This window comes from Magnolia sinica, chromosome 17, assembly GCF_029962835.1.
Source record: "Magnolia sinica isolate HGM2019 chromosome 17, MsV1, whole genome shotgun sequence".
NCBI classification, from domain to species: Eukaryota; Viridiplantae; Streptophyta; class Magnoliopsida; order Magnoliales; family Magnoliaceae; genus Magnolia; species Magnolia sinica.
Window position 1 is genome coordinate 33,260,449 of NC_080589.1, and position 15,805 is coordinate 33,276,253.

General features: G+C 38.0%; 1 protein-coding gene across 5 annotated transcripts; it reads left to right on the forward strand.

Moving 5' to 3' along the window:
* Positions 1-12,248: 12,248 nt before the first annotated feature.
* On the forward strand, positions 12,249-14,684 carry LOC131231544 (BAG family molecular chaperone regulator 4-like). 5 transcript variants are annotated; one of them, XR_009164424.1, is made up of 5 exons: positions 12,249-12,722; positions 13,201-13,347; positions 13,727-13,848; positions 14,051-14,100; positions 14,232-14,684. XR_009164424.1 is itself a non-coding variant. In XM_058227763.1 (3 exons), the coding sequence occupies exons 1-3, from the start codon at positions 12,567-12,569 to the stop codon at positions 13,804-13,806; spliced, it is 339 nt and encodes a 112-aa protein (XP_058083746.1). In that variant the 5' UTR covers positions 12,249-12,566; the 3' UTR covers positions 13,807-13,920. The 5 variants fall into 5 exon arrangements, 3 of the variants coding, with proteins under 3 accessions (XP_058083746.1, XP_058083745.1, XP_058083744.1); XR_009164423.1 differs by having other exon boundaries at positions 13,771-13,848; XM_058227763.1 differs by lacking the exons at positions 14,051-14,100; positions 14,232-14,684 and having other exon boundaries at positions 13,771-13,920.
* Positions 14,685-15,805: the final 1,121 nt, after the last annotated feature.

Below are 15,805 nucleotides of genomic sequence, written 5' to 3' on the forward strand. Positions count from 1 at the left end.
AACTAAGACTTGATTTCTGAGGGGGTTGTCAAGTCCAGTAATGCGGTCATAGCCGTATGGTTTCGGGGTAATCGGACTTTCGACGTGCAGTCCAGGTTCGATACGGAGTTTCAGTGTGTTCCCCAGAGCAAACAAGATTAGGGATAAATTCTAGATTTCAGGGTAATGTAGCGTCAATGATTATGCATGTTTTGGGTCTTGCAGATCATATTTAAAGTGATTAGTGCTAATTTCACAAGTATTCTAATTTAGCACTTGCTAATACTAGCCTAATTTCTAAAGGATTTGGTCCTGGGTGATTTTTACCTGAGGTGGTACTCAAGTCCTTGTATGAATTTTTCCGAGACGTTACAGGAGCACATAAATAAGAGCTCGAGGCCCTACACCAAACACATTTATCTACATTTCAAATTATATTTCATTTATCATATTTTATCCTAGCATAGCCTAAGCTTTAGCATGGATTGCTACTACCTAGCATCCACTGCTATAGTATCGTATGATTAGATTAAATGTCCATATCGGATTCCGATCGACTAAGTTCTTACTTATGCGATCACACCTATCCGGTCACATCTTACTGACTATTTGCCTTGATTGTCTGTTCTGTTAGACTAATCAGGTATTTATTTCTCAGTTGTTTATTTATTTATTTTATTTTCAATACTTTGTTGATTATAATGAGCTAAATATTCAATTCATGAAATTGAAATTGTTTAGCTATCTTTATTTATCTACTCGTCACCATTCTTTTAAGAAGTATACTGCAAAAGTACTGGTAAAAGAACAAGTCCTTAAGTACATAGACATAAGAGGGGGAAAAAAAAACCTATCAGAAAGGGCTAACCCCTACCCTTTCATAAATCACTTAATCGCGTATTACAATTAGTGGTTGAGAGGATAGCTGGATCGAGCGTCCAATCTCTATTAAGTCTGACTCAACGAGGGGACACCAATGGTTCAATCACACATTAAGTCAGGTACATTCTGGCATGCCTGTGCGTTATAATCACACACTAAATTGAGTATAGGCCCTCAATCACATATGTAGCCTAAGGTTTGACTAAATTGACAAAATGAAAATCTCAAGTAGACCTCACCTCAATAAACAACAATGATTATTGACAATTAAAAACTTCCTACAAGCTACATGGTTTGGGATCAAGTTGATTTTTTTTTCAACCTTGTAAGGTTCTGATGGTGGTCATGGAGTCACCAGTGTTTCCTACAGTACAGTCCTCCAGAGATCATTTGGATCTCTGTGTTTTCGGGCTAGGTTCATGCCATAAAATGAGCTAGAAAAATGGATGGACGGAGTGGATGTACAATACAAACTTTGAGGTGGGCCCTAGGGTGAGGGCCGTACCTAATCGGCTAACACCTAGATGAAGGAAAACAAAAGAGCTTTTTCCTACTATAGACCTCACTTTTAAGCTACCTACCTTATTACACCCGTCCAAACTTAACTTACCAAACTCCTCCCCTGCTGTACGGCTCACTTTTACAAGACCAAAATACGCCTGCCATTCCTTTGGAAGCTGATTGGCTGGTTTGCAAAGATGGGCGCTGACGCTCCTCAATCTCCGAGTTGTACGAATGGGCCCCATAGTTATGTATTTATTATATCCACAACATTCATCCATATTTTGAGATCATTTTAGAGCATTATCAAAAAAAAAAAAAAAGAAACATATCCAAAGATCAATTGGACCACACCACAAATAGCAGTGGGGATATTGATTTTCACCGTTAAAATTTTCATAGGGCCCACCATAACATTTATTTTCCATCCAATCTATTCATAAGGTCACAAAGACTTGGATGAGAGGAAAAACAAATTTCATATTGATCCAAAAATCCCATGACCCCTAAAAGGGTTTCAATGGTAGATGTTCAATGGTAGATTTGTCTTATTTATCGTCTCAAGCCTTAATATGAGCTCGCCAAATGGATGGACGGTTTGGATATAACACATACCTCATTATTGGACCCACAACTTGCTGACGTCAATACACCAGCTATATAGCTGGTGTGTGATACACCAGCCAATCCACTTCCTCCTTTCACGGACAGTCCGGGCGATCTAGACGTTTGTCTGCTGGATCCAACGGTGGATGGATTATTGCCCAATAACCACCTCCAAAGTACAATCCCAACTGTTCAATGCAAGGCCCGCTAACAGACGGTTAGGATGAGAAACCGGTAGTTACTCTCCATTCAACTGAAAAAGAAAAAGGGAAGTTATTTGATACTCTGGCTACTAATGACGCTTGATACGTAAGCACTTAGTAATGGTACACGTGACATATATTAAATCAAATTGAACTAAATCGTGGAATCCATTGTAATCTAATAATAAAATGATTGTAACATTTGGTCGGTTTAATTTAAATTACTTGCATACGATGTATGTAATTTCTAAGTAATTTTGAGTGCCTGCATATCATCCACCACATAGCCAGAGTATCAAAGTTTTTCACAAAATAAAATGTATAAGTTTCTGACTACAACTTTCCGATTGGGAATTTGTGGAGCATGGTCCATCTGGGCCCTCAAATGGTCTAAGATCAATGATCATGGGCCTACTTATAAGAATCATGTAATTCCTCGAGAGTAAAACGAGAAGTATCTAGAGAATTCTCGATTTTACATAATGGACCACCTCAGCCTATTTATGGATACTACATGATTTGATGGATGGTCCACCTAAGAAAGGTGCACATGGGATTGAAGAAAATAGCCCTTGCAGTGCAACTTTGACTATGGTGGTCCACAGCTAGGTGGACCAATCATTACTGTTTTCCTTTTTATGAATAATCAGATGGTGTACATTGATAAATAAAACATCACCACCAAGAGTTTCTCAGCTTTCTAAGATGGACCACAACTAGTTTATTTTTAGAAAAGAAGCTTTGATACTCTATTAACCTTTATGGTAAATTTCACTCACTTCGCAGTCAATTTCATTTACTTGATTCACTTCGCGGTGAATTTTGTTTACTTCACAGTCAATTGCATTTACTTCATTCACCTCGTGGTGAATTTCATTCACTTCGCGGTCAATTTCAATCAGTTTGCGGTGAATTTCATTCACTCACTTTGCAGTCAATTTCAATCAGTTTGTGGTGAATTTCATTCACTTTGTGGTCAATTTCATTCACTCTGCAGTAAACTTCACTCTTTTCGCGGTGAATTTCATTCAATTCGCGGTCAATTTCATTCACTTGGCGGTGAATTCCACTCACTTCACGGTGAATTTCATTCACTCCGCAGTAAACTTCACTCTTTTCGCGGTGAATTTCATTCAATTCGCGGTCAATTTCATTCACTTGGCGGTGAATTCCACTCACTTCACGGTGAATTTCATTCACTTCGTGGTAAACTTCACTCTTTTCGCGATGAGTTTGATTCACTTCCCGATCAATTTCATTCACTTCGCGGTTAATTTCAATCGGTTCGCGGTGAATTTCATTCACTTCACAGTCAATTTCATTCAATTCGCGGTGAATTTCATTCACTTCGCGGTCAATTTCAATCAGTTTGCGGTCAATCCCATTCACTTCGGGGTCAATTTCAATCAGTTCGCGGTTAATTTCACTCACTTCGTGATGAATTCCGTTCACTTTGCAGTCAATTTCATTCACACCGCGGTTAATTTTACTCACTTCATGATAAATTTCATTCGATTCGCGGTGACAAGGGAAACAAAGAGGGGACAAGGGAAGGTCATTAGGCGAATCGACCTAGCTGCTAGTAAGCTTCTCAAGGAAGCAAACAAGTGTGTGAACATTGGCAAGCAAAGTTTCAAAAGCATATCCGGGGTCGAAATTGGCGATGAATTCCGTTACGGGGTGGTGCTTTCCATCACTGGCCTTCATTAGCCTTATCGGGGTGGGATAGATTACACAAAGGTAAAGGGAAGGATTCTGGCTACGAAATATCAACATTACTCCTAGTCAATCATATAACTCATTACGGTCCATTAACATTCCTACAGAGTGACTGAAATTCCCCGTGAAGTGAGTGAACTTCATCGCAAAGTGAATGAAATTCACCACAAAGTGAGTGAACTTTGTTGCGAAGTGAATGAAATTCTCCGCAAAGTGAATGAAATTCTAGGTGGACCACACCACAGGAAACAATGATCAATGGCCATTAAAAACTTTAATTTTATGGGCCACAAAAGTTTTCGGCCAAGCTGATAATTGTGCTTTACCTTCATCCATGTCTGTGTGACCCTATCAACATGTTGGATGGCTAAGAAACATTACAATGGAACCTAGGAATTGTTTTTAATGGTGGACGTTTAATAACCATTGCTTCCTATGGTGTGGTCCACTTGAAATTTGGGTCTGCTTCATTTTTGTTACCATGATAAAAAAAAAAAAGCTAGCAAAATGGATGGACAATGTAGATATACAATGCATACATCGAGGTGGGCCACACTAGGGTCCCACCCACATTACTGGTTCCGGGAAAGGTGGGCCACACCATAATCATCAATTGAAATTAAGATCGAGCTAGTTGTCTATTGATTTAATGTTGTGTCCCACTCACTAATTGGATTTGCCTGATTTCCTTATTAGGGGATGATCATGGTGTGGCCCACCTTTTGTATGAGACGTGACATCTTGGCTGCAAAAAATGGTTGCACAAGAACTTCCAGCCATTAATACTCTGTAAATAGTGTCTCATCCAATGTTGTTGGCCAAAATGATTGACCAGATTTGACCCGAACATGATGTCCATTTGTGTGGTCCATTTTAATTCGACTTGGGCAAGTCATGACTCAACTCGAGAAACAAACAAGTCAATCTAAGTCACTGAGTCTTTTAACTATGATTAAAACTAGTAAATCCATCTCCCTAATGAAGTCAGTTTGTTGAATCATATGTGGTATAGTTCGTGGGTACTAACCTATTGGGATAGGCTTTTCAACACCCATTTGAAGGTTGTAGTGACTCATCCAGTGATGAAAAACTAGATAGAATTGTACTGTACTGGCTGGTCAGGTTAGACCTGAACTGGTGTTCATGTGGTTGTTCCATCATGGATTTTAAGACTCGGTGAATTGGACCAATTTGTTTGACCTTGAGCTGAGTCAGATGCGGATTTCCTGCGAAAGCCTTTCGCAGGAAGTTCCTGCGTAAGGATGATGGGTGGGGCCCACCACCATGTTTGTAGGAAATATGCTCCGTTCATCCGTTTGGAGAGCTCATTTTAAGACAAGCGACCAAAAATGAGGTGGATCAAAAACTCGATTAGGCCACACCAGAGGGAAAATTGGGAAAAGAAATACCTACCCTTGGAACTTTCCTGTGAGATCCACCTTGATGTTTATAAACCATCTAAACCGATTATAAGGTCATTACCACATGGATGAAATGAAAATACAAAAAATTAACCTGAAAAAAAAAAAGCTTTTATGGTCATAAAAATGTTTCAACAGTTCTCACTGCATCCTCATTGTTTCCTTTGGTGTGGCCTACTTGAGTTTTAGATCTACCTCATTTTTGGTCGCTCGTCCTAAACTGAGCTCTGAAAACGGATAAACGGAGTATGTTTCCTACAAACATGGTAGTGGGCCCCACTCATCATCCTTGCACAGGAACTTCCCGCGAAAGGCTTTCGCAGGAAATCCGCGTCCACACTACTTGGGTGAGTTTGGGATGAATTAGCTTGACTCACCCAAGTCAAGGGTGACTTGTTGCACCGAACTCGATCAGGTCGATGGTCAAAAATCCATTTCATTCACTTCGCGGTCAATTTTAATCAGTTTGTGGTGAATTTTATTCACCTCATTTACTTCGCGATCAATTTCATTCGCTTCGTTGTGAATTTTATTCACTTCGCGGTCAATTTCGTTTACTTCACTGTCAATTTTGTTTACTTCGCGGTCAATTTTATTTACTTCATGGTTAATTTCATTCACTTCGCGATCAATTTCATTCACTTTGCAGTCAATTTTAATGGCTACAACTATAATCAGTAACCGTAGGGAACCGTAGCTTTCAGAAATTACATTTCTAATAAAGCAGGAGCATTTTGGTCCAGTAAATGTACATCCGTATAGCAGGGAAGTAGTCTAGTAAGGAAAGTTTGTAAGGACTTAATAAAGTATGTGGCTTAAAAGTGAGGCGTACAGTTGGAAAAACCTCAAAACATGAACGTATGCTAAAAGTTCCGTGGACAGAAAAAGTTTACAATGGTGAGCACTCAATCCCAACTTTGTGGTCCACTTGCGCCTGCCATCTGCCTCAATTTTGGGGTCATGACCTAATGATATGGAAAAATGGATGAACAGAACAGATGAACCCATACATCATGGTAGGCCCCACAGAGCCCTGTTCGGACCGAGTCCTTTCAGGCTCCTTCCAGGGGAAGCAGATTGCGTACTGAGTAACTCAGTACCATTAGCGTACTGAGTAAACTGTGTGGGGTCCACTGTTATTTATTTATTTTATCCACTCTGTTAATCCATATTAAAAGATAATTTTAAACTAGATCCCAAAAATGAAGCAAATTAAAGTCTCAAATGGAACACACTACAGGAAACAGTTTGATTGAACCTCCACCGTTAAAAAGTTTTTAGAGGCCAAAGAAGTTTTGGATCAAGCTGATGTTTGTGGTTTCTCTTCATCCATGTATTTGTGATCTTATGAACAGGTTGGATGACAAATAAAAATTAATTTGGACCCTAGGAAGATTTCAACGGTGGAAATCATTATTCCACACTGTTTCCTGTGTAATGGTCCACTTGAGCATTGGATTCACTTCAATTTTTGTATCAACCCCTAAAATTATCATTAAAAATGGATGGACGGTGTAGATAAACCACATACATTAACAGTGGGCCCAACTGAGTTTACTCAGTACGATAAAAGCGTACTGAGTAACTCAGTACGCAATCCGATTTCCCTTCCAGGCGGGTGCAGGCGCTTCCCGATATGTTTTATAGCACTTCCCATCATCATTTTGTTGAGTCCGAATCCTCTGTTACCGGGTAAACAGGGATTTCTTGTTATCCTGATCCTCACTAGTCCACGTCACCACTCACTTAAAAGATAAAAAAATAAAAGAAAGCTTCGGACGCCAAACCGTTGTTAAAAAAAATAAAGGAAAAAAAAACCAGAAAAAGAAAACAGAAAGGGAAGGAAAAGAAGAAGAAAAGAAGCTTCGGACTCCACACATACATGTAGGATCTGAGAAATCTCATGCAATTCCACCCAACTACATCTATCTTTCAAAACCCTGGGAAAAAAGCTATCAGAAATCTCCATTCTTGGTTAATTCGAGCTCGACTTTAGTAGCCGATCGCTGTCAGTCTTCATCAGAACCGTACGTAATCCATCCATCCATCTTCTTCGTTCATGAATTCTGTTTTCTGCTTCCTTTTCCGCCGATCTTAGCTTTAGTGTTTGGTTTTTGAACTTGGGCTCTTGAAATTATCCTGTTTTGGATGAGAATTAGAGAAAAAAATTACCCTTGTTCAAGAATAGGCGTGTATTTTAGCGGATTGGGAAAGGGAAACCCAACAAATTAGCCCTGTTTATGATAATGTTAACCATAAGATAAGAGGATTCAGTTCAGTGAGTGGTCTGAGTGTGAATTTTTTTGCAGATTGAGAAAGGAAAAATCTACAATAAACATGGGTTTATGAATGCCTAGAGAGAGAGAGAGAGAGAGAGTGGTCTAGGTGTGTATCAGAACCTGTTTAAATATCGTGCAGATTCATAGCCCAGACGGGCCATACCACAATCAGCAGTGGAATTGAATGCCTACTCTTAAAATTTTGTGGCTTTCGGAAGTTTTGGATCATGCCGATACTTGTATTTTCCATTCATTATGGTGGTTATGACCTTATGAACGGGTTAGATGGCATATAAACATAAGGCTAGCCCCCACTAAGGTTTCAATGGTGGGCATTCCCATTTCATCCCACTGTTTTCTATGGTGTGGCTCACCCCAATTTTGGATATGCCTAGATTTTTTTGACCAATGTCCTGACCCAAGCCTGTAAAACTGATGAATGAATGGATATCACATCTACATCATGATGTGCCCCACAAAGCTTGCCTATGTTCCTCTTGTTTAGGCAGTTAGGTAGCACCTATACAGGGAGAGATGAATTTTAGCTAAAGAGAGATTTGAGAAGAGCTTTAGGAGATAGATCACACTAGAGAGAAATTTTAGGGAAGGGATTTTCCTATGGCCCCCCTATTGGAAGCTCCTGTGGGTGTACGCTATGTGGGGCCCACTGCAATTTCCTTGTAACATCCACTCCATCCATCAATTTCAAAGACTTGTATTAGGACATAAGTTAAAAAATGAGGCGGTTCTAAAACACAAGTGGGGCAGGCCACAGTGGGATTGAACGCCCACAGTCAGAAATTGTGGGGGCCACAAAAGTTTTAGATTTGGCTAATATTTGTATCTTCAATTCACCCCAGTGGGAATAACCTTATGAGCGGTTTGAATGTCATAGGCATTTAGGTGTCCTTGTCCAGATTCTTAACATGAAAAGGGGTTAAAATGCCCAACGATAGGCATTTAGGTGTCCTTAATAGGATATTTAACTGGAAAAAGTAGGTATGCTGGTGATAGACTGATCATTGCCAATATAACTCTTTTATCATTTCCAGTGCATCTAAAGAAAACTGACAAGAATCTATCAGGTCCTTGAGGCATGATCACCATTTGAATCAAATAAAGCAGCCTCCACTCTTTAATTGAGAAGGAAGTTTCTAGCTCCTCTGCATGAGAGGTACTAGTACTGAATTTGACCCCTCCAAACAAAGGCCTGATGGGTATTCTTCTTCAGAGAATTAGAAGTGAAGAATCTAATGAAGCACTCGCATATTTTCTCCTTCCCGGATAGAAATTTGATTCTCTTTCCTGATAACAGAGATTTGATTTGTTTTTCTCCTAGCACTAGCCATCTTGTGAAAGTAGGATTTGTCACTGTCTCCTTAATCCATTTGTCTTGGGATTTCTGCCTCCAAAAAGCTTCCCACCTCCTGAAAACATCATCTAAAGCTTCTTGCACCTTGCAGCTTCTTAGAGGCAAAATCCACATGCAATGATCTGGACTCTTCTTTGCTTCGATCCAAATCAATGAATCTTTATGGAGGTTTGCCTTGGCGGATCTCAAGTCTCCAAAATACTTTTAAATTCCATACTTTCAACTTTTCCCTTTGCATGTGAAGTTTGGCAGCTGAGCCACCCCACCCAATAGATTAGGATCTATGCAGAGGAAATTAAAGCATTTGATACTATAAGTGGAATAGCCAACATTGTTTGATTCTAAATTAAGAGCAATGCCTATTGTATGTACTCCGTTCAAATTCTACTAATTCCCTTGCCTTTGCTTCATCAAGACTATGAACACAAGCAATGCCATCGCATCTACTTCGCATCGCACTTAAACAAATTAGACATGTTGAGATATCTAAGTCATCTGGTAATTCAATCTCATGGGCGTAGTTGTCCAACTTTCTCTTTACTCGACATGGCCTGATCTTATTAAAGTTGTTATGACTCCCCCCTTGAAACTTTTCTTTATGTAGATAAACTTTAACAGTCTCCTTGTATCTTCTCTCGACAATGTTCATTTGTGGCTTCTTGGTACTTGGTATTGATCTCTTCGATCTTCCTTTACATAGATAAACTATAACAGTCCCTCTCGTGCCCATCTATTTTATACATTGATTCATGGAATTGATATCTCTACCCACCTTAATTGATTTGGTAGCCACAAAAAGTCCCTCTCGTGCCCATCTATTTTATACATTCATTCATGGAATTGATATGTCCACCCACCTTAATTGATTTGATTGCGCCCACTTGTCACTTTGTGATCTGAAATATTACATTTCCATTCTCAAAAAATAGAAAATGGGCATACAAGAATATTAAGCAAGGTAAATTGAAATATTTCGAACTTGATGCATTATAAGTTACCTTCCAACCACTAATAAGTTCCAACTAGCATTGTGTCTCAAAACCCAACCTGACCCCATATGAAAGGAAAATTGCATATCTTTAGCAAGAATTGTTTAAAGAGTTGTCACATGTCAATTTCTGTTTCTATTGGATTTGGATGCTACCCTGTTTCTTTTAATTTTTATTTTTTCTTATGCTAGAATATGGGCTTCAATATGTTATGTTACATGAGTGCTTCAACTAGGCCCTGGTACCTGCATCAAGGTACGGGTATGAGTGGTATGGCTCTTTTGGGTCCTCCCAAAGGTTCATATTCTCTTGTTGCTGGTTAAAATATATCACAGAGCTTTCTTATATTTTCAGCAAGATCCCTTTATCGGGGGGACTAGTAGTCTTCCTTAGAATCCCGAGACACACATGAAAAGGGATACCTTTCCGAGATCAAAGCATTATCCCAATTAATTTGGCTGGCTATATGAATCTTGTTCCATCATTCCACTATCAAGGGACGTGCATGCATAATATTTTATTTTACCGGCACTTTTACAATTTTCACCGGCGCCTTCTATAGTTTTTACTAGCAATCATCAAAAGCGCCAGTAAAGGATAATAAGCATCGGTAAAAGTATCTATTTTAGCGGCGGTCATAAAAACGCCGATAAATATGTGCGACCGCCGGTAAAAGATACAATGACGTCCCCCTTTAGCGGCTCGAGTACAACCGTCGGTAATTCCTTTACTGGTGGTTTTTTAGACTTTTAGGGGCGTTTTTGGCCACCAGTAACTTTCTTCCTTTTGCTAGTTGTTCTATTTGACCATCCACCTTGGTACTGAATTCTTTTAGTTGTAATACTGCCAATTTTTTATTTTTGGTTTTAGGTGCTTCTTTTCACTGGATGATATTCCTGGCAAGGAGTCTGTGGACTATGTCTGAGTATTCTAGTTGATGATCATCACAGATTTATCATTCTCCACATACATGTACAAACCAGGGTTTTAAATAGCACACCCATATCATATACATAGTATACTGTAGCTATACCACCTTCACATGCATACAGATGCATTTCACATCCAAGTTAGGATCTGGCTAATTGGTATTCCCTTTATACTTTCTTTGCAAAGGTACATTGATACAGGAGATTTTTTCTGAGTAGCTTGAGGAAAGGAGACTTATATCTAGAGGCAACTGCAAATTTCTAGTGCTTATCATCCAATGTTCATAATCAGCTTTCTCACTTTCAATTTCCCGTCTCCATTGATAAATTTGTGAACTCTTGTTCCTCCTCTTAGATGGGCAGAAGTCTTAAACTTCTTTTTTTATAATATATTCGTAGGCAATAAACTTTTGGAATTGATAGTTTCTGATACCTGGGGATGTACTTAGTTTTGCTATTAGATACATTTCATTGATATTAGTAGATTTACATGGTATTTTTACATGGTATGCACTTGTGTTTTTTCAAAGACTAAAATTGAATATTGAGAATATCTTCGAGTGTGTATAATCAAAAGTATTCAAGCCACTGGTGGTGGTGGTGAATACAAGAAATTCAAACCCTTTCTTGAAATATGTGGTAATACTCATGGTTTCCCTTGTACAGTCTCCATGAATCTCTATGGTGTCTGATGACCACATCCCACCAATTATGCCATTCAATGTTGTAATTTTTCTCATTAACCATCTACTTTTTCCAAACACATAGAAACTCTTTTTATTTCTTTTTTTTTATTATCAATTTCTTGGGGTTTTAGATATGAATGCTTTAATTAGGCTAGCTATGTATTGACTGATCATCCTCGCATGTGATACTAATGTACATCTAGACCATCCAAATTGTGGATGAAGCATATCTCTAAAATCACAATAATCACCAATTAATGGCCATCAAATGGATGGCTATAAGTAGGGAGTGGTCCAAATTTGAAGGGAAAAGTCAAATGGTTAATATTGTCTAACAAATGCAAAATTTCCATTTATGCTTCATTCCAGTAATGGTAGTTTATTTTTTAATTCCATATGCATTCAAAATCCTGATGCGAGTCCTAGATAAATCAAAATCAAGTCCAGCAAGGACTTTAACAGATGAAGGAAGCTTATCCTAATGACACAGAAGCTAATCATACTGGAATCAAGTCCAGCAAGGACTTTAACAGATGAAGGAAGCTTATCCTAATGACACGGAAGCTAATCATACTAGAAATTGTTTGTCTTTAACCAACGCTAACAATTCTTACCTCAGTAAGTCATTTGTGTGACTCTAGGATTTATATGCTCCCCATGATTGATGAATATCCCCAAGGTGAGTTCACTTCTTTCTTAGGTTTTCTATTTTTTATTTGGCATATTTTGGTGATTTTACCATGTACTTTTGCATTTCTTATATTATATTATTTTGTTTTTATCTTTGTGCATTTGAGTTTTCTGGGTCGTTCTTTCTACAAGTCATTAACTAGTAACAGTGCCTGCTAAAGTTTCTTTTGGTGAATTTGGTTAATCATGAATTTTTATATTTTAATAAAGGGAATCTGAAGGGGTTCTTGCTCGGGAGACTGGTTTGGAGCCAAAGGCACAAAAGCTTTTGTTCAGGGGCAAAGAGAAAGATGATGATGGGTTTTTGCACATGGTAGGTGTGAAGGACATGTCAAAGGTGGTCCTCATGGAGGATGCAGCCAGCAAGGAGAGGAAGCTTGAGGAGATGAAGAGAGATCAAGTGATCTCTGGAGCTCTTAATTCAGTTGCCCTAGTCAAAGCAGAGGTTAATAAGCTCTCACAAAAGGTGACTTATAAAATTCTACCAACAACATGCCGACTGCATTGTAGTTGAGATCATAGTTTAAAAACCTGAAAACTCAGCTTGACTCAAAGAGTCTACCTGACATGACTTGGTGGCTTGTAACAATAAATTAAAAATAGTAGGAATAGGAAGGAACATTTAAATTAGTTATCTTTGTTATTAGTCTTATAGAATGAGAAACCAAGCCACTAAAGATCACATAGCTCACTGGTTGAATGTGTTGCATGCCTACACCTATGTTATTCTACTTTTTATTAAAAAGGCCTGAGTCACAGCAATCACGTTGAGTTGACGGAGTCTCCCCGAGTCATGGTCAAGTCACTCTAAGATTGGAGTTTATCACTGACTAGGCTCAAAATCTTGCCGAGTTTTGTCGAGTCGAGTCAGCGAGTTTTAGAACTATGGTTGAGATTCATATGCTTTTCCTTTTTTTAGAAATGATGTGGCTTAGATTTTACAGGCGTCTTCTTTGGAGGCAATCATGCATGGTGGGACCAAGGTTGCTGAAAAGGAGTTTGTGGTGTTGACTGAATTATTCATGGTGCAATTGTTGAATTTGGATAGCATTGACGCTGAAGGAGAAGCAAAAGTACAGAGACGGAGTGAGGTAGTTAATTTTCTTCAAGTCGTGGTTGCCTTTCCCTTTCTTACATATCGTGTACCTTTTCAAGCGTCTAGCTGTCATCAGTGGGTTATGGAGCTTTGTGACTTTGCATCTACTGATATAGGTATTCAGTCAGAGCTCAGCAAGGGGCTTATCATTCCCTAATCGGTTTAAAGGGTTTGATCTATGCTTATACTTGAATTGCTGTGGTTGAATATAATGCAGATACTTCTTTCATGTGAATTGGAGTCTAGAGGAATTATTTTCTCCTCAACCAAATATGTGATGGCTTGATTTAGTTTTGTTTTTCACATGGGCATTTTTCATGAAATTTTTGTGAGGATTTATTCATGTTAACTAAGTGCAAGAGGTTAATATTCAGATATGATGATCTTTTGGGAATCTAAACTCATTAGCTGCTATCAGATTTATTCTAAGTCATTGATCGAAGAGCAAAGCTAGTTGCGAGTGAGTTGTCAAATGAGCAGTCCATACAGCCACTAGGTATGCATCCCAATGCATTTAATGGTTTTCTATTTAACAATGTGTTTTGTTTGTACCTGGAGGGGGAACACCATTGTTTTGATGATTTACACATGTTTTTCATGGATTTTAATTTTAATTCTATTTTATTTTATTTTATTTTATTTTATTTGTGGTTGTCTACTACTTAACTTTTCTCTATTTTCTTCTGGCAACAAATAAGCTTCCAATGGTAAAGAAACTCAAGCTAAGAGAGAGAAATCAAAGGAGAAGGTATTTAAATGTCAATCTTTCATTTTATGTATTTGCTTATGGGCAGAATACTTCAAATGTGTTTGTTGCCCAACAGCAACAATTATGTTATTTATATAAAAAAAAAATTTCAAACTTGATTGTTTTTATAGGGTCAGTTGACACTCTCCACTGCTGAACCTCCTAATCCTACAATAAGTGATCCTAAGCATGAACAAAGTGCAGACTAGCATACAAGCATCTGCATCAAGTGTGACATCTGATAAAGATGAAGATGCCCCATCTGAAAATGTTGCTGCCGTGTCCAGTAATTTTACAGACCAGAAAAGTATAGATGTTTTTGGCGAGTTGTGGAAATTGAAGCCATTACAAAGAGAAGTGTCATTATCAGTCATCAGATTTGACGCCACTCGTGCAGGATTTCAATCAATTGTGCCTAAATTTAGGCCTACAAGCACTTCAGCTTTTTGACACCACTCATGCTAGGAGTAGACCATATAGAGGATTTGTTATTTATTTATTTATATTCAAGACCATTTTCAATTTATTATAATAAATATTATATTTTTTTTATTGTGTAGTAATATAAATTTTGTTTAATATTAGTTTAAATTATATTGCATCATTTTTTATGTTTCAAATATTAAAAAAACACAGGTTTCAATTGAATTATATATAATAATAAAAAATTACTGGCCTACACCAGGCTCTTTCAAATCTATACAAAGACTTTTACCGGCGCTTGTATAGATTTTTGCGGCGCTTTTTCGTGAGTAAAAGTGTCTGGAAACCATTCTTTTGCCGGCGCTTGGATAGACTTTTGCTAGTGCTTTTTTCACTTTTGCCAGAACTTCTGTTACAAATACAAGCAGCCAGCAAAAGTGTCAGGCCATGATTAGGCCAGAATTATAGGAATTGCTAGGCTTGACTTATGCAATTTAATGAATATACAAAAGGCTATATGCATGGTCGAAACTGTCTTCCATCAATATTAGTTTTTATGAAGGACAAAGCTTAACAATTGTGAAAATGTTGATTCGAGTGTGGCAACAAAATTGACAATGGAATTTATATAATATTATCATTCAAATTTTAAATATGTAAAAAAAATAAAAAAAAATAAATAATGCAGGTTACAATCAAATATTATAAACATTGTCTTGTACATATACAGACCTTTTACCGACACTTCCACATGCCTTTACTGGCTGTTCCATAAGCGCCTTTACTGGCAGTTATAAAAGTGGAGTCCGGATCCTCTGTTATTTGGTAAACAGGGATTCCCTAATTACCCAGTCCTGATTGGTCCACGTCACCACTCACTTTAAAAAAAACTAAAAGAAAACTACGGACTCCAAACCATTATAAAAAAAATTAAAAAAAAAACAAATGAAAAAAAAAACAACCAGAAAAAGAAAACGGGAAGGGAGGGAAAAGAAAAAGAAGAGGGTGAGAGTCTCTCTCTCTCTCTCTCTCTCTCTCTCTCTCTCTTCTGTCGGGTCATTTTCCTTTCTGTCTAAAAGGTGAGAGTTATAGAAATTGCAGAAGATTTACAAGGTTGGTATTTGAATTTTCATATATTTTAGTTGGGTTTTCCTTTAAATTTGGACTCCACATTCTTTAAAAAGATTCATTACTTTAGAGAAAAGCGATGACTGCTTCCGTTGGCAAGCTGTTGAATTCTTCTTTGTCATTTCACCGCCCTACCATAAAGATCACATTGCAC